The 21,740-nt window shown below is 39.7% G+C and overlaps 1 protein-coding gene across 1 annotated transcript in view; it reads left to right on the top strand.

Annotated features, from left to right (window-relative positions):
* eepd1 (endonuclease/exonuclease/phosphatase family domain containing 1) overlaps positions 1-21,715 on the top strand; it is a 28,761-nt gene extending 7,046 nt beyond the window's left edge. Inside the window, exons 2-7 of the mRNA XM_061741170.1 lie at positions 5,746-5,797; positions 10,227-10,337; positions 17,406-17,540; positions 18,661-18,799; positions 19,564-19,758; positions 21,254-21,715. Coding sequence (XP_061597154.1) covers positions 5,746-5,797; positions 10,227-10,337; positions 17,406-17,540; positions 18,661-18,799; positions 19,564-19,758; positions 21,254-21,444 — 823 coding nt within the window. The 3' untranslated portion in view covers positions 21,445-21,715. The remainder of the gene's footprint in view (positions 1-5,745; positions 5,798-10,226; positions 10,338-17,405; positions 17,541-18,660; positions 18,800-19,563; positions 19,759-21,253) is intronic.
* Positions 21,716-21,740: the final 25 nt, after the last annotated feature.

The following is a 21,740-nucleotide window of genomic DNA, read 5'->3' as shown; positions in this document are numbered from 1 at the left end:
AGAAAGTATATAAAGCAAAGATAACTTTTAAACATATTTAAAGGCAAAAACATGGCACAAGTTATTCTCTATCCAACAAAACATTTCTTTTTTGGGCGTAAAAAAAAAAAATACCAAAAGTTATTTGTATTAAATAAATAACTAAGAAATAAATAATTCAAATATGCCTTTCAATATCCATTTAAAGTGCAAAAAAAGAAAGAAAAGCTCAACAGCGCATGTGTGAGTTAAATGACGTGACTACTGGGATTAAAGTTTAAGATTAAACCGGGCGAAAATGTAATAATGAAAAAAAAATCAATCTTTAGACATATTCATCCATTTTTAGGAATTAATATGAGAATCGATATAGAATCGGAAAAATCGATTTTTTCAACACAGGCCTACTTGTGTGATTTAAAATGTATTCAAATGTATTTGTTTACATGAATTTTGGCCTTTGGTTTGGAACTAGACTGTGCAAACAATCGGAGTCACTTCCAGGCTTTGTGCATGTGGAACTGTGCACATTTGTGGTGCAATACACAATGTAGTTTGCTGACCCTTGCATGCACTAGTCTGCTGTTTTTGAGATGATGTGTCTAACATCTGTGTTGGGGAGCATTCATTTGGAAATAGGCAGGGACCGTGTTTGGCAACACGGACACACATTCTTTAATCCTTTCTCAGACTAACGAGTGTATGAGAAACACACAGCAGACGCAGTGATGACTTTATTCATTCTCTCTGTCTGTTTTCTCTTTTCCTGCTCTGTCCAGCTGGTCTTCAGCAGGAGGACCCCCCTTATGATCCAGGTCCTGGTCCAGGTTTCTTCCCTCCTAAAGGGAGGTTTTTCTTGCCACTGTTTGGTTTAAGGTTTTTCTCCCACTAGGGGAGTTTTTACCTGCCATTGTTTATGTAATAATTGCTCGGGGTTCTGTTCTGGGTCTCTGGAAAGATCCTAGAGAAAACTTCTGTTGTAATAGACGCTATATAAATAGAATGGAATTGAATTGAATTGATGTGGCTCCACTGAAGATCCCTGGTATTTACTAGAGTCCAGGGGTTATGGCATGCATGTCTGCGGGCTGCAGAAGGGCAGGTTGTTGCTAAGAAGCCGGATGCAGAGCTGAAATTAGGTGCTGGCCGTTTGTGTGGAAATTTCCATTGGCACATGATTTCATTGCTCGGACAGTGAGTTAGGAGTATTGCCCAGCAGGCCCTGCCAGCCGGGAGTCAGTCAGGCCAATAATGTGCTTTCAACAAAGCACATTTATGCTCATTTGTCCGCCTTTGCAGCACCCCTGGATGATAAGGGCAGTTACTTTTTAATCTGCAGGATGTAAACAAAAGGTGCATTAACCTTGTAGTGTCAAATGAAAAAAAAAGAAACCAAGGGCAACGGAAAACATTGTCCAGCAAGGCTCTGAGTCATTGCTGATTTGACATTTTGGATTTGCATGGACTCAGAGCTTCTTAGAAAACATCTTATGTTTGCAACAATGGCACGTTTGACTTTTATCATTTTTAATCAAAGAAAGGCACACTTACCTGCCTTTTTCACTTAACAGTCATGGGAGCTGTTTTTAAACACAAACATCACCAAGCTGAAAAATACTTGGTCCTACTTATGACCATGTGATATTTCATGTGATATTTAGTTTTTCTTTTTTAATAAAGTTTCAATAATTTCTACATTTCTGTTGTTTTCTGTAAAGATGGGGTGCTGAGTGTATATTAATGAGAAATAAAATGAACTTTTTTGATTTTAGCAAATGCCTGCAATGAAGCAAAGAGGGAAACATTTAAAGGGGTCTGAATACTTTCCGTACCCACTGGACTACCTCAGCTCTAGTATAGTTTCAAGTGTGTTTTACGTCTTTATTTGGGTGTGTGTTGTTTCCTAAAATCTTGACATGTGAGTAAGAAGATAGTTACTCTTTAGATTGAGGTATAAAAGGATCTAAGGATCTGTGAGCTTTTGGATGCAGAGATGCAGCCTGGACCTTCCCTTTGTCAGTCTGGTCTAGAAAAGGGTTTTATCTCTATTTCTGATGACACAAGCTAAGCTGCACGAATGCCACCCATTACTCGTGATGAGGCAGCCTTGGGTTTGCCCTTGGGTGTGCTTTAATCCGACAAACGCTGAAGCAGACACTTTGGAATGCTTCTTTCTTTGTGTTTATGTCTGTGCAACGAAGAACATGACCCACGCGCTTTGTTGTCACGGTGACGTCAACGGATTAGACCTGCTTTATGGGTTGTCATGCAACCCGTTTGTGTATATTTTTGTATACATATACCATATTTGTGCTCTTCGTGAGATTTTCAGAAATACGGTTGTGCCACGATTCACTTCTGCAGACAAAGCAAATTTGAGTTAAAATATCTGTGTCAGCACTACCTGAAGGAGCGACTCAGCGCTGCCCTGGATGTCCCGATGACACGTGTGAACCTCAGGCTCACTCAGGGTGTGCTGGAGTGTGGTTCCTGCGATGGCAGTGGGAGGAGTGCAGTGATGGAGCATTCATGCGTCCAGCCCGCAGAGGAAAGGGGTATTGTGTGTGGATCTGCAGGTCTGTTTGCTCTGAAAACAGAACCTGCGTTCACAAAGGCCACATTGAAGTCTGTTTTGTGATCTTGCCGCTTGTGAGTTACATAACGGTGAGGCTATTCGGTTCCTGGAGAGTTATAGTTTTATTTGGATCCCCATTAGCTACAGCAAAACTGCAGCTATTCTTCCTGGGGTCCCACACATTGGTTAAAATTAAAAACCGAAATAGACCGAAAAAATAAAATGGAATATGGGAAAAAATAAAAGCGATTTCATACGTCCTCTGTTTGCTGCCCTGGATCTGTTTGGTAATTCTGCCACACGATGTTTCTGAAAGCAGTTCTATCAGCATTCTGGGAGGTGATTGGTCCTTACAGCATCATTAGCTGCCAATACTTGCTGTTGAATCTCAATATAATACTAGTATTAATATGTTGCATAACTACACAGTCATATCATTCATGCAACAGCTGAAAAAACAGTTTTAATAACACTAACCCAAATCAATATCGGATCGAATCAAATCTTGATAATCGATTCTGAATCTTAAGAATCGGAATCGAATCGAATCTTGACATTTGAATCGATCCCCAGCCCTAATTGCAGCTTTTTGTGTGTCTAAGTTTTCTTAACTTGATCAGAGCTGCATGAGGTTAAAGCATAGGTGGCACTAGCTTAATTTTACTGTGGTACACGGCGGTAAATCAGTCAGGCACGTCTAACGTAACAAACAGCTCCCGTTAAGCCATGGCAGACTGTGGCTGTGAAGAAGGAAGCTTATTTCATTCCTTTGACTAAATAAAACTTTACTCATCTCCACATGCCATTTGAAGCAGACCTAAGTTCAGATTAAATATTGAGGGATTCCTTTTTCAAATCCATTGTGAATTACAGTTCTTTCTCCGAGTGAAATCAAGCCAGAGGAAAGGAACTGGTGCCTCAGAAATGTCCTGCTCTTTATTGTGCTGACTGTTGATCTGGAAAGTATTTCAAAAGTAAACAGATAAGGGTTTATTGGGCTCTAAATGCTCTTTCTTTACTCTGTAATAATGTGGTGACACATTGAATCTAGGACAGCCGTCCAAAGTGCCTCAGTAAGAGTCAGATATTCTCAGCTCTCTGTCGGTGAAAATTCAATTCTATTTGTAAATTCCCATGTTTTTATGGAACAAAACCGTTGAAATGATCAGCGCTTCAGAAAAGTAGGGGACCCCTTGAATAAAACAGCTGAAACCTCCTGACAAGGGTGTGTGGAGGACCCAAGTGCAGCACAACGGCACCGAGTGTTCAGTAAAAGTCTTTATTAAAGCCAACCTCACAGCAGGCAGTAGAGCAGAGTTCAGTCCACGCTTAAATACCATGGACAAACAAAAGTAAATGCTAAACCTCACTGGCACTGGTGGTTGTTAGACCTATGGAGAGACGTTTGCTTTTGCACCTCTCGCTGTTGGTCTTTGTTCTAAGCTAGCTTTACCTGAATGAAATTAAATTTATGTTGATCGTCTCGTCTCACTCCTGGTTTATTCTTTGTACTTGTGTGACTTTAAAATGTATTCACTAACAATTGTATAATTTTTTTACAATGAACTTTGGCCTTTGGTTTGGAACTAGACTGTGCAAACAATCGGAGTGACTTCCAAACATCACCAAGCTGAAAAATACTTGGTCCTACTTATGACCATGGGATATTTCATGTGATATTTAGTGATGATCAGGGCAGTTACTTTTTAATCTGCAGGATGTAAACAAAAGTTGCATTAACTTTGCAGTGTCAACTGAAAAAAAAGAAACCAAGGGCAACTGAAAACATTGTCCAGCAGGGCTCTGAGTCATTGCTGATTTGACATTTTGGATTTGCATGGACTCAGAGCTTCTTAGAAAACATCTTATGTTTGCGACAATGGCACGTTTGACTTTTATCATTTTTAATCAAAGAAAGGCACACTTAGCTGCCTTTTTCACTTAACAGTCATTGGAGCTGTTTTTAAACACAAACATCACCAAGCTGAAAAATACTTGGTCCTACTTATGACCATGGGATATTTCATGTGATATTTAGTTTTTCTTTTTTAATAAAGTTGCAAAAATTTCTACATTTCTGTTCTTTTCTGTAAAGATGGATTGCTGAGTGTATATTAATGAGAAATAAAATTAACTTTTTTGATTTGAGCAAATGGCTGCAATGAAACAACGAGGGAAACATTTAAAGGGGTCTGAATACTTTCCCATGTACTCTTATAGCATTTCCCTCAGCTTTAGTATAGTTTCAAGTGTGTTTTATGTCTTTATTTGGGTGTGTGTTGTTTCCTAAAATCCTAAAAAGAGTTGATAGTTATTTTTTAGATTGAGGTATAGAGGGATCTAAAAAATAGGAAGGGTGTACAGGACCTAAACTTGGAAACTTGGGAGTGGAGTCCCAGCCAGTCACTGCCAATCTCTGAGTGACATTTTTTTTATTTCACTTGGAGATTGTAGATCAGCCATGGCTGGTCTGATCTACACTCAGCCCAGGGATGATTGAAGATGCACATAGTCTCATACCATTTTGACAATTCCTCATTACAGAGTTGCTTCATATGAGAAACACTTGTTGGATGTGTGAACAGCTCTCTGGAGCTCATTCCACAGCATCTCCACGGGGTTAAGGTCGGAGCTTTGACCATTGTTTTTTTTAAAGCCAATAAGTGGTGGATTTACCTCCATTCTTAGGAGCATTGCTTCATGATTGAACATCTACTAAGCTGTAGCTGGTAGGCAACCACCCTCACATTACCCTGGAGGATATTTTGGTAAACTTGGGAATTTATTTCCCCCTTCATAATGACAAGTGACGTAGGCCTTTTAGGCAGTGAGGAAATCGTACCGTCCACTGTCGAAAGCAAATCATAAAAAAAACAGACTGGAATTGGTCAAAATGCATATTGACACACGAGAGATTGTACTTGGACAGATGAGACAAAACTGGAGGTTTTTAGCAAGTCACATTCATTGTAGATGCTAAGGTGAAGGCTTTGCAGAAAAGAGCAGCACATGTTCTGGAGCTGCTCTGCTGCATCTAGCACCGGAGACAGCTGGAGCTGCCTCGTGTTTGTTGGTCGTTTTAAACAAGAAACTGAGTGATCGAACACACATTTGGTATATAAATACTGTTTTTCCATGTTTAGTTGACACATAAATAGTGTGCATATGTAATTCCCTCTTTCTGATTGCAGCATCAAGTTACTGGCGGTGCAGGACCTGTTGGAGCCGGAGGCGCTGGAGAAGGTAGAGTAAAGGCCACGTCTCTCACTGCTGCTTTGATTTTCAGGAGTGTTTGGTCAAAATATTTAGTTCTTCTTTTCTTTTTTTGTGGGGAAAACTCTTCTACTTAACGTTTAGCTTCCCTAAATATTACATCCCTTCTCTCTGTTCCAACCTTGTGTTAGATAGATAGATAGATAGATAGATAGATAGATAGATAGATAGATAGATAGATAGATAGATAGATAGATAGATAGATAGATAGATAGATAGATAGATAGATAGATAGATAGATAGATAGATAGATAGATAGATAGATAGATAGATAGATAGATAGATAGATAGATACAGGGAACAACTTTGCTTCAGTTAAGCAGTAGTCTGAGTTACAACCGATCATACAAAAAGTGACCATCATCAGTGTATGGGCATTTTCCAAGTAAATAATAACACATAAACACCTTTATTGCAATATAAACTGGCATTTTCTGACAACAAATGGCCTTTGTGTACAGCAATAACGACATGGGTATATACTCTAGAGCAGTGGTTCCCAACCCTGGTCCTGAGTACCCCGTCCTGCGTGTCTTAGATGTGGCCTTGCAGCAACACACCGGATTCTAATGAACGGCCCTCAGCAGCAGGGTAGCATCTAATGGTGCTTTTCCACTAGTACCTACTCAGCCCGACTCGACTTTCCTCCATTCGGTTTGGTTCTTTCCCACTAGGGGTCTAACGCGCCAAGTAGATACTTTTTCTGTAACTACTCTGCCGAGGTTCTAAGCGGCTGAGTCGGCTGTATCTGACGTCATCACACTACAGGCCACCGATTGGTCGGGGGGTTGGAGTCAGACGTCTGAGTCAGGAGGAGGAAATCAGCGAAATAGCGACTCTGACGGCGGCTTCTTGTTCATTTTATTCAACCAGCGGCTTCTTGTTCATTTTATTCCACCAGCAATGGCAGCAAAAGTCTGTTTGGTGATCCAACTCTGAGGTGCAGATGTTCATAAACCTGGTGGCTGAGGAGAGAATTAAAAAGGGATTTAGACGGGCGATAATTTTTTATTTTATTGTTTATTTAACAGGGACGATACATACAACATTGTCACAAAGAATGAAAAATGTGATGCATACAAGACGTCTAGCTTCAGCTAATTTGCAGTCTTTGTCCCTGGTCAGGCAAAAGAAGGATAAAAGTTACTGAATACAAAATACAATAATACAAATACAGTGAATAATGCAGTGAACAGATATCATAAACAAATAAACACAGCTCCAAAATTTTGATAAAAAATTGCACAAGTTAAATACATTAAACATTAGTAAAATACTGTACTGACAGTGACTTGAGAGAAGTTTGGTTCTCCGACCAGATCTATCAAGAGCTCTGTCACTTCATAGCTGCTCGCGGCTCCCAGCTGACTTTTCAGCAGCACCGAGACAAACTAACAAAAATTAAAAAGCGTCGCCATTTGAAGCTTCTCTCACTCTCATTTTTTTAACTTGATATCAAACAGAAGCCACAGACCCAGCAGCACATCTATCATCTCCTCCATGTTCTACATCTTTAGTGTTATTGTCTTCTTTGTTTAGATCACACAATCAAATACATCACAGCAGCTTTGCTCCAACCTCATACTTCTGATCTGGGTATTGAAAAAAATGAGGGCAAGGCAAGTCGAGCCGCGCTGAATAGGTACTATTGTAAAAGCGCCATAAGACATGAAGAGCAGGGGACTCGGGGACCAGATGTGTGAACCACTGCTCTGCAGCACTGAAAACAGGAAGCTGTACTTAAAACCTTTGATACAAAACCGGCAAACTGCTCACATGAATATGCTCTTAAACAACCACAAATGTGTGTTTGTGGTTGCGTTAAATTCTGGGGTAAGTGAAGGACATCACGTGTGGACACGAGGGAGATTAATTGTTTGCTATTTTAGGGGTAAAGTTCTAGCACATATGACTATTCTAAGAGCAGCTCATGCATACAAGCACCATAACTGGAATATTGGATTGTTTAGAAAAAGCTAAAGCTGAGATTACTGCTGTCCCTGTAAATGAGGTCAGATTAGTTTTAAGGTTGTGGGAGGTTCTGTCACCAAAGGTTGAATGAATTATATCTGAAGGAGACTGTAGTCAGATCATCCACTCCTCTAACTGAGAATAAACGAGGAACTAAATGAATGAATATGCCTCCATATCCATTGAAATGTGCCCCTTTAAAAGGTCAGTGTTCTTCATTACGGGCCTCTGTTCAGCCTCCACATGAAGCTGATGCCAATGTCTGCACAGGTTTCTGGATGGATTCTTGGCAGGGGAATGTGAGCCCGGTGAGAGGGAACTAGGTCAGCAGCAGAGTATTTTGGACTGAGAAGGGGGGGCAGTCCCCTCTTGACAAGCAGTAGCCCACATAGCCGTTTTTGTCATCCCTGCCAGTCTACAATTACATTCAATTCAGTTTTATTTATTTACCGTCCTTTGCAAAGTGCTGTACTTTAAAAAAATATATATAAATTAAAAAATGTTATTAACGGATAGCCCCTTGAGATGAATCATCTCGTTTTCAAGGGGGTCCAACATAAAACATACAACACAGTACAAAACAGTCACATGCAATATATATAAGCTGTATATGTATAGAGAGAGAGCGAGAGAGAGAGCGAGAGAGAGAATAGACAAGTAAATACTGCATATAACACAGTAATAACAACAAGAGCAACAATATTAATAATAGTCATTGTCATCAGCATAATTATACAATATATGAAAAAATAGATACATTATGTATAAAAAAAAAGACACAAATGAGAAGGCAATACCACTAGAGGCAACTACATGGTTTATTGAGATTGGAAAGTAGTGAATTTTTAAAGAGATGTAATGAATTGAGTTCTCTCTTCAGGTTGTTCCAAATGTGATGGAGCTTTGAACTTAAAAGCACGTCTGCCAATTTCTTTAAATGTCAAAGGAACAAAAAAGAAGGGTTGCTGAGTTTTCTGAGAGAATATGAGGATGTATATGGAATCAAATATTGTTTTAAGTAAGATGGATAACTAAAGTGGATACATTACATATTATTTATATAGCATCTATTACAATACAAGTTGTCTCTAGGATCTTTCCAGAGACCCAGAACACGACCCCCGAGCAATTATTACATAAACAATGGCAGGTAAAAACTCCCCTTTAGGAGGGAAGAAACCTGCACCAGGACCTGGATCATAAGGGGGGTCTCCTGCTGAAGACCAGCTGGACAGAGCAGGAAAAGGGGGATAGGAAAGGGAGGATGAAGTACAGATACAATATAGACTTTGTGTATGGTGTATATAATAAAATACCATGCATTGCGATCTGTATGTGTAAACTAAGGATTTACTGTAGTAGACATTTATTGCTAAAGGGCCACATTCATCAGTTCAGAATAAAATGAGTGGCACTACAGAGTTGAGATGTCCCTCCATATTTCTTGGAATTAGCTCAGGTTAAATCTGTAGTAGTATCTGGAATCTGAACCTTTCTGAGCTAATCTTCTGACACTTATTCTGGTTCCCTGGAATAACCTTTTCTGCAGAACCACTTCTCTACTGTTTCAGCCTGCTCTCGTGATGTTGACATAAGGGGCTTCCTCTTTTTCTCTGCGTTTCCTCATTGACAAGAGGCTATTTGAGTTCACCGAACTCTGTATTGTTTCTTTTCCACTACAAACAAAAGACACGTTCATCACCAGTTAATTTGCCCTCCAGTGTTTCAACAAAATACTGCAAGCCCTGAGTTTAGGTGATATTTATGTATGTTTCTTTATTATATTTACATCATATGTTTATACACTATAAAGTTAGTGATTTTTTAAATAGATTTTTATGATTTCTTAATCTGAAGTTAGTCATTCTGTGAATTTTTTTTTTTTTATTCTTTATTTAGGTATGGCAGTACATATCACTAAGTAAAAGCAGTAATATTCTTATCCGCCATCCAGTTTTTGCATTTTAAGTAAACATATTAAGAGATTAGAAAAGGAAAACAGAAAGAAAAAACAAAAACTACAAGAACTCTATACAATATGGGCGAGACGGACTATAAACATAAAACCTCCATACAGAAGAAAAATAACATGATTCTCAGTTGGGTGGAGAATGAGATAATAATAAGGATAATGATATGATAGTATTAGTGTCTGTCTTCAGATCATTCAAGAATGTAAGGTAGAAGGAGGAGAAAAACAACATTTTATGTATTCAATACCTGCATCTGTGAATTCCTTTTTATTTTTCATGTATAAAGCATGAAGTTAGACTAATTAATTGAGTCTAACTTATTCTGGATAATCTCATATTTACTGAAAGGCCCAAAGTTTATGTCTGTGTAATATACAAAATAGCCCTCACAGCAAGGTACTAGAACCATTTTAGTCAGCACAGCAATAAGTCCTCTTCCTTATTTTATATTTCAGTTCTGTGTGGAGTTAAACCAAGGAACACTTGCCAGTGTACGGAAGTGGAAAAGGCCGCGAGGACTGTGGAAAAGCATTGTGTCTGAAAAACCCACCGGACACTCCAGCAAGGTACGGTAGCCGCGTCTTCATCTCAAACACTTCTCGTCCTCAATAAGACAACACGGTACAGTGTTTTGTTTTGTATATTTCCCTTCATAAAAGCAAAGTATAGTGCTTTCACTAAACTCCAAAAAGTCTGTTTTCTCCATATTTTGAACTCTGATATCAGGAAAACACTGAGGAAAGAGCAGTCAGTTGTTTGCTCAGAGTCTAAACATTAACTGGGTCTGTTATGTGTCTGCGGGCTTGTCACATGAAATGGTTGAGAAACATATCTTCAGAAACATTCCTTTTTATTTACAATTATTTCATGAAAACATAAAATTATTTTATTCCAATTTCATGGGCAGCAGAGTATATGTTGCATGTCCAAACCTGGCCAGATTGTCAGCTCTCTTAAATGGTTTTCACAATCTCAATCTTTCTCTCTACATTTTTTGAAAATTTCCATCTTTAATCATATGGAAGCAGCAACAGGGTAGTATTGCCTACGTGTTTTTTTTTTGTTAAATAATTGCACAGTGAAAAAAAATTCCCTGAGCTGACATCAGTCGTGAATAGAGCTAGATCATCCACGTGTATGTTAGACCCAATCCCGACTCGACTATTTAAAAATGTTCTTTCTCTTATTGGCACGACAATACTGGACCAGGGGTCCGTTTCACAAAGCAGGTTAAACAAACTCTAAGTCTAATCCTGAACTCTTAGTTGATCTACTCTGAGATCGGAAACTCTGAGTTTTCGGTTCCAGAACAGCGGATTTGAGGTAATTTACTCAACTCTAAGTAGTTTCACCTGGAGTTACAAGCGTGCGCCACAACTATAAAAAGCCAGTATCTATAGAGCCCTGATACAAGGATTCACCATGGCAACCGGCGACAACAAAAGATACACATACTTTTTCTTTTTTTTTAAACTTTATTTAACATTTCAATTTACAAAATCCCTTTGAGGAAAAATTAGTTTGCATCTGAAGATCCACATACTTCACGCCGTGTCCTTTTTCAGCCGAATGGAATTAGAGATTTTAATGCGCGCATACGGCGAATTTGAACACGTTTTTTGAAAAAAAGAGTAACACCGCAGCACAGAATATAATATAAAATTAATTTAACAGATCTTTACATCATTCACCTGCAATCCTGTGGAACTCCTCCTTGGTGGCTTGGACAGGTTGATCATAAACCTGTCCAAGCCACCCGTCCCTTGAAATACGGAATTGTTCCGTAATTGGGAATTAAAAGTTGCGTTACGTATTGCAGTGTTTCCCAACCCTGGTCCTCGAGGCCCACTGTCCTGCATGTTTTAGATGTTTCCCTGCTTCAGCACGCCGTGATACAAGTGGCTGTGTCATCAACAGAAGTGTCAAGACCTTGATGACAAGTTAATTAGGACCATTAATTAGAATCAGGTGTGATGATGAAGGGAAACATCTAAAACATGCAGGACATTGTGCCCCGAGGACCAGGGTTGGGAAACACTGCCGTATTGAACCAATACAGACACATATTATGCTCTTATTTATTTATGTAATAATATACAGGTGGAGGTCGGAAAATTTGAATATATTGCAAAACTTAATTCGTTCGTAGTAAATTCAACTTAAAGGGGACCTATTATGAAAAACACGTTTTTTCTTGTTTTAACATATATAAAGTGGTCTCCCCTCACCCTGCCAGCACAGGGGAGACAAAATACCATGGAATTCTGCAGGGTCTCTGACCCCCACCGGACAGAGTCCCCCAGTGTCACGTGACCTTTTTTTGAGCCATTCTGAATCTGCGCCTATGGTGACGTCACCATAGGCGCTCATTTCCATAGGTTCAGCCTCCGCTGCTGAAACCACGCCCACAACCAGCTCTCTCCGCTGCTGGAGCGGTCCTTCCTTCAGCCAGTCGGACGCGGCGCCGCGGCGGAGCGGATCCGGGTTAAATCGTCCAGCTTCCCGGGTGGTTTGGGAGCTGGGTCCTCGGGGGTCTGTCCCAGTCTGGACCAGCTTCACCCTCAAAGATTTTCAGGCAAATCTGTCGGTTTGATCACCGGTAATGGGCGATGCGCCGCGGATGCGCTCCGGAGCCGATCTGTGCGCCGGCCGTGGGGTTGCGGCGCCCGTCGCGCAGCAGCCGCCGGGCAGATCCGGCTGAAATTGCGCTGGTCGGTCCCCGGGAGTCCCTGCTACCAGTCCAGGCCGGTTCCTGCGGTCCCGGCCGGTCGGAACCGGTCAGATTCCCCCGTTAAAGCCGCGGTGACGCGCGCTGCTCCAGCAGCGCTGCTCCCGGGCGCCCGGCGTGGCTCCGGGGCCAGCGTTCAGCATCCGCCGGGTAGACCCGGCTTAAATAGTGCATAAATGTTATTTATATACAACTCATATTTTATTTTTTTAACAATAAAGTTTCCATTTGTGAAAATTCAGTGTTGTGATAATTTACAGGCTCGGGCTGCTCTGGCGGAGCGAGGTTTATCCTCCTCCCCTGCTACACGTCATTCAGGGAGCCAATCACCACAGAGCCTCATTATCATACCCCCCCCTTCCCTAAAAATGAGGCGCAGAAAAAGAGGTTAGAAGCGGTAAAACTAGTGACAGGGCCCACAGGCTGGATTTCTGATTTATGTCGAAAAAACAAGCTTTAGATTGTTTTTAAGACATTCAAGGCCTGTTTAAAATATACATTAAATGCCATAATAGGTCTCCTTTAAGGTGAAACAAATATTATTTCCCACTACATGCAAAGTGAGATATTTCAAGCCTTTATTTGTTATAATTTTGATGATTATGGCTCACAGTTTATGAAAACCCCAAATAAAAAATCTAAAAAAATTAGAATATATTATGAAATCATTAAACAATTCAATCATTAAAATTATAAAAAATAAAGGATTAACATATATTGCTCTGCGAGTACTGAGACTATGTAATATACATGTATTACGTGGTCTGATAACCATCTCCCGACGAATATTTATTGAGCTGCGCATTAATGCTGCACCTTCATCAATTGTGTCTTCATCAAGGACATGCCATGTTCGTGACAATGGACTTCTAATATACTGACTCTGTTTTTAATGACAGACGGCAGAACTTCGCCAAAACTCGCCTGCTGACTGAATGAATGAGGAAATCAAATGTGCGTGTGTCTCTGAAAGAGGCGGAGACACAGAGAAACTCCAGGTTCATTCATATAAACCTGGTCCCGACCAGGTTAGATTCAGAGAGTCTGTTACTACGGTAACTGACCGAGAGCTTAAGTTACCTCTCTTTGTGAAACAGGCTAGAGTTACCTCTCTTTCTCTGGTTTGAGTTACCTCCCTTTGTGAAACGGAAAACTCAGAGTTTCCCTCATTTCAGGGTTAACAGACTCCGAGTTTTCACTAAACCTGCTTTGTGAAACGGGCCCCAGATCAACTTATCCCTAAACTTAGGATGTGTACCACAGGTTTTCAAAGTTGCAGTAATTGAATCTTTACTAAAAAAAACTTCTCTTGAACCAGACATCTTAGTTAATTATAGACCAATTTCCAATCTTCCATTTATATCTAAAATTCTGGAAAAAGTAGTTGCAAGTCAGTTATGTGACCATTTGTATAGAAATGATCTGTTTAAAGTTTTCAGTCAGGGTTCAGAATGCATCATAGCACAGAGACAGCACTGGTTCGAGTCACGAATGACCTCCTTATGGCCTCAGATGAGGGATTAGTGTCCATACTGGTTCTACTGGACCTCAGTGCTGCTTTTGACACTGTTGATCATGGCATTTTACTGCACAGGTTAGATCATGTTGTTGATGAATGTGTATGAATGTGTATGAATGTGTATGAATGTTGGTGGTGGTCGGAGGGGCCGTTAGGCGCGATATGGCAGCCACGCTTCCGTCAGTCTGCCCCAGGGCAGCTGTGGCTACAATGTAGCTTACCACCACCGGAGAGAATGTGTATGAATGAATAATGATTTCTGTAAAGCGCTCTGGGTGCCTAGAAGGGCGCTATATAAATCCAAGTCATTATTATTATTATTATTATTATTATTAAAGGGACAGCTCTACGTTGGTTTAAATCAGATCTATCTGACAGATTCCAGTTTGTTCATGTATATAAGGTTTCTTCAGAACAGCCGAGGGTCTGTTATGGTGTTCCGCAGGGTTCAGTGCTAGGGCCAATCTTGTTCAGTTTATACATGCAGCCGTTGGGAAGTATAATCCAGGATCACGGCATACACTTTCATTGCTATGCTGATGATACAAAGCTCTATTTGTCTATGAAGAGGAAACAGAACCGTTAGCTAAACTTCAGGCATGTCTTATGGACATCAAGGACTGGATGGACATAAACTTTTTACTTCTAAATTCAGATAAAACAGAGGTGATCATTCTTGGTCCAGAGCATCTTAGGAAGGGACTAGATGGTGTTGCAATGGCATCCAGTGCAACTGTGAGAAACCTTGGTGTTGTTTTCATCCAGGATTTGTCATTTTAAACCATATATTAATCAGGTTTGTAAAATAGCGTTTTTCCATCTCCGTAATATTGCAAAGATTAGGAAAATCCTCTCGCAGAGTGATGTGGAAAAACTAGTTCATGCTTTTTTTATCTTCTAGACTAGATTACTGTGATGTGTTTTTTCAGGATGTCAAAGTAATTAGCTGAATAGGCTCCAGCCGATCCAAGTGCTGACAGGAATCAGTAGGAGAGACCACGTCTCTCCAGTGTTAGCTTCGCTCAATTGGCTACCCGTAAAACTCAGAATACAATTAAAAATTTTATTACTTGCGTATAAAGCCCAAAACATCTTACTGTAGCTCCGCAATATTTGCAAGACCTGATAGTGCCTTATGTTCCTAACAGAGCTCTCCGTTCTCAGAGTGCAGGTTTATTTGTAGTTCCTAGAGTATCCAAATGTAGATTTGGAGGGCGGGCCTTCTGCTATCAGGAACCGTTATATGGAGCTAGAACAGTCTCAAAAGTCACAAATGCACACGCTGAACCACAAATGCACAGGACAAGATTCAAATGAATGCAGGATACGCCTGGCGGCCATGATGCGTACGTGTTCTGAACAGCAAGTATATACGCCCCCTTTGTTTGAGGCTTCGACAGGCACGTTCTCCAAAAGACACTGAACGCGTACGCGACCTGCAGTTCTTGCTCTGGCCACGAGTGGCGCTGGTCCCGGTCAGATACGCTGGTTCGGGTCAGTGGTTCTGGTCCAGGTCCGAGCACCAGCTGACCACAGTGAGCAGACGCAGAGAAGAGAAACTTGGGACTGTTCTGAAGAGGCTGAGCAGCTGTTATCCTCACATTTATGATGTGACATTGCCGCTGCACAGAGACAAACATGCAGGTCAGAAGAGCGGCGGCAGATCAACACAGCCCTGGTGCAGATAGTCGTGCTCGTTGTGTCCGTGCTCGTGGGAAGATGCAGCGGTGATGGTGCTTTGCTCCAGATATTTCGGTATTTAATCTCCTGACATGCGGGTCCACCTGAATGCTGCAGCTCGACAGCTCGTCCCCGTCAGGTAGCAGGATGACAGCCAGCTCTCTGCTGCGGTCTGTCTGGTTTAGACCTGAATCAGCGGGACAATCCCATGTAACAAGTCGTCAAACCAAACGAAGGAAATGCAGAAATATTTGCGCTGTTTCTCATCATCAGTTGCTGCATCGGCAGGATGAACAAGCTCTCCTGTCTCCCGACGGCCTAAACAAAAACCATCTCCGATGGCGCTGTTTTCTTTACCGAGATCACAAGAAAAGCAGAGCAGTGATCTCCTCTCCATCTGTGTTGCTGTCTGGTTTATTTATCTTTATTCCACCAGCTGGTTTATTATACTACTATGTTATTACTTTTCTAACTCTGGCTCTGCTTACTGCCTCCAATCGGTCACAGCCCGCTCTCCTCGTGTACTATGCGGGTGACGTTGCAGTTGGTTGTGAAAGGAAGACAAAGGAATATATCTGATTGGTTGCAGATCCTTCCGTGGTTAAAAAAATCGCATTTGTGGATTGAGGCACGTCTCAAAAGTCCCACACAAATGCAGCGCTGCCCATAGATTACAAACCGTTTGTAAATCAGGTTATATTTGTGTGTGCATCAGAAATACATTTGTGTATCTTGTCCTACGCACGTGTGAATTTTTCTGTGCATTTGCAAATCATCCCGTGCATTTGTGGATCGGCATGTGCATTTGTGACTATTGAGACTGTTCTAGCTCCATACTGTAACTATGGAGGCTGACACCACCTCCACCTTTAAAACCAAGCTGAAAACCTTTCTGTTCAGTAAACCTCTAGTTAGTGTTTAGTAAACCTCTAGTTAGTGTTAAAAAACCTCTAGTTAGTGTTAAGTAAACTTCTAGTTAGTGTTAGTAAACCTCTAGTTAGTGTTAATAAACCTCTAGTTAGTGTTAGTAAACCTCTAGTTAGTGTTAGTGTTAGTAAACCTCTAGTTAGTGTTAGTGTTAGTAAACCTCTAGTTAGTGTTTAGTAAACCTCTAGTTAGTGTTAGTGTTAGTAAACCTCTAGTTAGTGTTAGTGTTAGTAAACCTCTAGTTAGTGTTAGTAAACCTCTAGTTAGTGTTAGTGTTAGTAAACCTCTAGTTAGTGTTTAGTAAACCTCTAGTTAGTGTTAGTGTTAGTAAACCTCTAGTTAGTGTTAGTAAACCTCTAGTTAGTGTTAGTAAACCTCTAGTTAGTGTTTAGTAAACCTCTAGTTAGTGTTTAGTAAACCTCTAGTTAGTGTTAGTAAACCTCTAGTTAGTGTTTAGTAAACCTCTAGTTAGTGTTAGTAAACCTCTAGTTAGTGTTTAGTAAACCTCTAGTTAGTGTTTAGTAAACCTCTAGTTAGTGTTTAGTAAACATCTAGTTAGTGTTAGTAAACCTCTAGTTAGTGTTTAGTAAACCTCTAGTTATTGTAAACTCTAGTGTGTTTAGGGCCAGAAGTCATAGCTGCATCTTTTACACAAAACTGTATATTATAAAACACAACTCAAAAGCCATATCATTAATATTACACATGATGTGAGCTGTGTGTTAATATCTAGTTATGGGATGCTTGATGATATTGAATAAGTATCTATGTTTTCAACAGGGCGACAGCTACTCTGGCTTTCTCTGGGACACCTCATCAGGAATTAGTCTGAAAGATGCCAAAGTCCTGGAACCTCCTGCCGTTAACAGCAATGGGAATCATTCTTACCCCCGATTCCTCCTGGCTCACTTTTCAGTAAGTAAAACTGTAAAAGTTTAAAGTAAACGTTTAACACACACTTACTCTCTCTCACACACACGCCGCACAAACGCACACTCTTCAGATTAGATTAGATTACTGTATAACAGGAATATTATACAACTTTTGCTTAAAAAACTGAGGCTATATTGTCCTAACAGTGTTATTTAGTAAAAACGTATGTTTTTAAAAGCAAGAGAATGATATGGAGTTGAAGGGAGGGTGAGATAAAGTGATTTGCCTGAAGCAAATAAGGTGCAATATTCAGTGTTGCTAGTGGCAGGACAGCAGGGGACAGAGGTGTGGAGGGTGACTCTGGTGGAGAGGAAGATGAACAGAATGGAGGTGTGGAGGATGACTGGTGGAGATGTAGATGAAGATGATGGAGGTGTGGAGGGTGACTCTGGTGGAGAGGAAGATGAAGAGGATGGAGGTGTGGAGGATGACTGGTGGAGGACTTGGGGTGTCATCTGGGAGGAAGGAAGACAAGGAGTCCTGTGATGGAGGAGTGCAGCAGCATGTACAAAGAAAGAGGATAGCTAAGAAGAAACATGGGGAAGTGAAGAACTGTACATGAGCTCAATTATTTTATAAAGCATGAAAAGCCAAAATGCATTATTGCCAACATCCATAATAACAATAAATGTTCAAATAAACATTATTTTAGTAATTATCCTATGTAGGGTTCACATAATAGGAATGTGGAAGGAAAAAATGTGTGTAACCACTGATTCTATTCACCTTAGGACCAAAAACATCCTAATGTACTATATTATATTAGTCTTTGTAAAATATACATTTTCAGCCATGTTTGGCAGTCACATTATTATTATTATTATTATTATTATTATTATTATTATTATTATTATTATTATTATTATTATTATTATTACAAATATCAAGAAATGCTTGAGTTAATCTATTTTATAAAATAAAGACAATGTCCACAAATAAACAGTGAAAGCACTTTTGTAAACATAACACATTTGAAAAATATCCAAAGTATGAATTATGTTATTGCACGTCTAAAAATAACCTCCCTTAAAAAGGAAATGTTGTTTTTCAATGCTAATAGACAGTGTCATCCATCATGCCTAATCCAGCCTCTTCCCTCCAGGTGGGCTCCAACGACCTGACGCTGGTCAACGTCCACATGAGGGCCGGAGCCTCAGGAGCAGAGTCCTCTGGTAAAACGCACAGTTCAGACGACGCTAGGTGCCAGCGCTTCTCCCGCAGCATCCAGGAAGCTCTCAAAGGTTAGAATTATTAAGATTATCGGTTCCATACATCTCAGTAGTACGGAAGAATATTAGGGCCATGCAGGAGAAAAAAATATTTGAGAGGGGAAGATTTTTTTTATTCTGCACTTCGAGAAAAAAGTAAAAATGCTGAGATTAGTGTTGAAATAGAATTTTGAGAAAAAGTCAAAATTCCGTGAATAAAGTCGAGATTTCGCCTTTTTTCGCAACATTTCTACTTTATTCACGAAATTTTGACTTTTTTCTCAAAATATCGACTTTTTTGTCGAAATTGTACTTCAACATTAATCTGGACATTTCGACTTTTTTCTCAACATTTCGACTTTTTTCTTTAAATTGTACTTCAAAAAAGTCGAAATGTCGAGAAAAAAGTCGAAATGTCGAGAAAAAAAGTCGAAATGTCGGGAAAAAAGTCAAAATGTCGAGATCAATGTTGAAATACAATTTCAAGAATAAAGTCGAAATTTCGCTCTTTTTCTCAACATTTCAACTTTATTCACAAAATTTTGACTTTTTTCTCGACATTTCGACTTTTTTCTTGACATTTTCGACTTTTTTCTCGAATTGCATAATGAAATAAAAAATCTTCCTTCTTTAAAATATTATTTTTATTTTTATCCTGCCTGGCCCTAATACTCTTCCGTGCAATAGAAATGTTCAATAATATCAAATGACTGAATTGAAAGAAATATGACATTATTATGCTCTGAACAACTTGAATGAAGTGAATTGTATCCTATTTTCGCCATCTCTCTTTGCAGGTGAGAAGGAGTTGCTTGTGATGGGAGACTTTGGCTCCCCTCCCCAGAGCTCGGAGCTTGACATACTGAGAAAGGAGAAGTTCTCTGCCCTGTTACCATCCAGCCAGTTCACCAACATCAGCACCCGCTGCCCTCAGGGCACCCACTGTCTGGACAACATCTGGGTCAGCCGCTCCCTCAAGAAGATCTACTCAGGTGGGCGCAGGATACCGCTCTTTCTGGAAGTAACACCATATTTTGATTTAAAAACAATTCTAATTCAGTAGTAGTTCCCCAATTGACAGAAGAATGTGATAAATCGTTTTAATTCAGAATCACATTATTTAAGAGTTTAATTCATGCTTCTGGGACTAGACTTGAATTTTAAAGTGGCCAAAAGATCTCCTCAAATCATTTTATTCAGTTGAGAATATTATCATTACTCAAGTTATGTAAGCCTACCGTAAGTCAAATATTTCAAGAAAGCCTCTTAGAGAAATTAATTTCATTAATTGCTTACTTTCTTACAGGTTTTTTGTGTTTTTAATTACATTAATTGTTGTGACTTATAGGAGTGATAAAGGTCAATTTCTAAAAAAGTATCTCTTGAGAGATGTGTGGCATTGGACGTTTCATAAACCACGTATATATTTCCATGCTAATGTGAATGAACCGCACCAATGAGAAGAAGAACCCTTATACAGACCTGTTGCTAAGAAAAGAAAACATTCTCTGACCAAGATGTCAATGTTAATATACCATTGCAGCACATTACCATACAACTGGAACATCCATAGTCCAGCCTTGATTCTAGAGAACCTTCATGTAAAAATGGGGTTTTCCTTCTCAGTTTTCTGTCCAGTTACGGTTGGTTGGGTTTACCTTGAGAAATGTATTTAATATTTTGTGAGAAGGACCAACATGTTGGTGTAGATGTCACGTCACGGCTAAACGGCTTACAGTACAGCTCTGGTTTGAGCCCGTCTGTGTGGAATTAGTTTTTTCTCCCTTTGCCTGGATAGATTCTCATCTAGTAGTCCATTCCTCATCAATGTAGGTTGGTTGGTAGTTCTTTTTTATTTTTTTATTTTGTCTGCATATATATTAATGGTTTATACCAAGTTGGTAAAAACCTAAGGCATATATATGCAATTTTAATATTTAGTTATCAAAATTAAGTTGACTTTACTTGCAAATGAATTTTGTACATACTAAAAATTAAGTAGTTTATACAAAGACTCGTCTTTCTTGATCTACATAAAAATCTCATGCGAAAAAGTTTTTTTAAAGTAGATCAAGCAAGATATTTTTTACCGTGGTGTTCTACTTAAACAAATAAAGCACGTTTCATCTAAACGTTGGTCAATCTGCCCAATAGATTAAAATTGTTAAAGGAAAAGTAAATACAACAAGATCATTGCTTGTTATTTGTGTGTAAATGAAAACATTGCCTGGGATTACATAAATACTGCTTGTTAAGGAAAAAATGCACAATGTCTTGTTTTTTGAACAAATGCAGATTAAGTTCAAAACTAGATGTATTCATGTAAAGCAACAAACTTCATTTTTAATTGTTTATATCACAGATTTAAATATGTTATATTTACATGCGCTTAGATTTATTTTTTCCAGTGCACAAGAGACCATCCTTTGTGTGTCTCCCTCCTCTCTGTGTTCCTGCTGACTGTGTCTTTGCCTCTTCCCCTGACAGGCCGGTGCGTGGTGGTGCGGGAGGGCCTGACTAATCCCTGGATCCCTGATAACTGGTCCTGGGGGGGTGTAGCTTCAGATCACTGCCCCGTGGTGGCAGAGTTTTACTCCGACCCCTTTCTTAAGGAGATGAGCGGACCTGGCACGGCAGTGGTGGACAGAGGAGACATTGTACCCAAACATGAGCGGTGACAGCACTGCTCCGTTTCCACGGAGACATCAGACTGCCATCTCATGGTTGGCCGTGGAGCAGCGTTCCCCATGAATGTGAAGTGCCAAAATTGCCTCTTGGGTTTTAATATATCTAATGTAACTAATAAGTCATAAAGCCATAAAATGTTTAAATATATATATATATATATATATATATATATATATATATATATACACATATAGTTTACTTTAAAAATAAATGTGCCAAACATTTTCTATATGTATATAAAATAAAGAGAAGTGAATTGAAGTTAATGGAGCGTTAATGTCATAAA

Source organism: Cololabis saira, chromosome 15, assembly GCF_033807715.1.
Source record: "Cololabis saira isolate AMF1-May2022 chromosome 15, fColSai1.1, whole genome shotgun sequence".
NCBI classification, from domain to species: Eukaryota; Metazoa; Chordata; class Actinopteri; order Beloniformes; family Belonidae; genus Cololabis; species Cololabis saira.
Note: the sequence above shows the minus strand (reverse complement) of the source record. Positions and strands in the feature narration are given on the sequence as shown.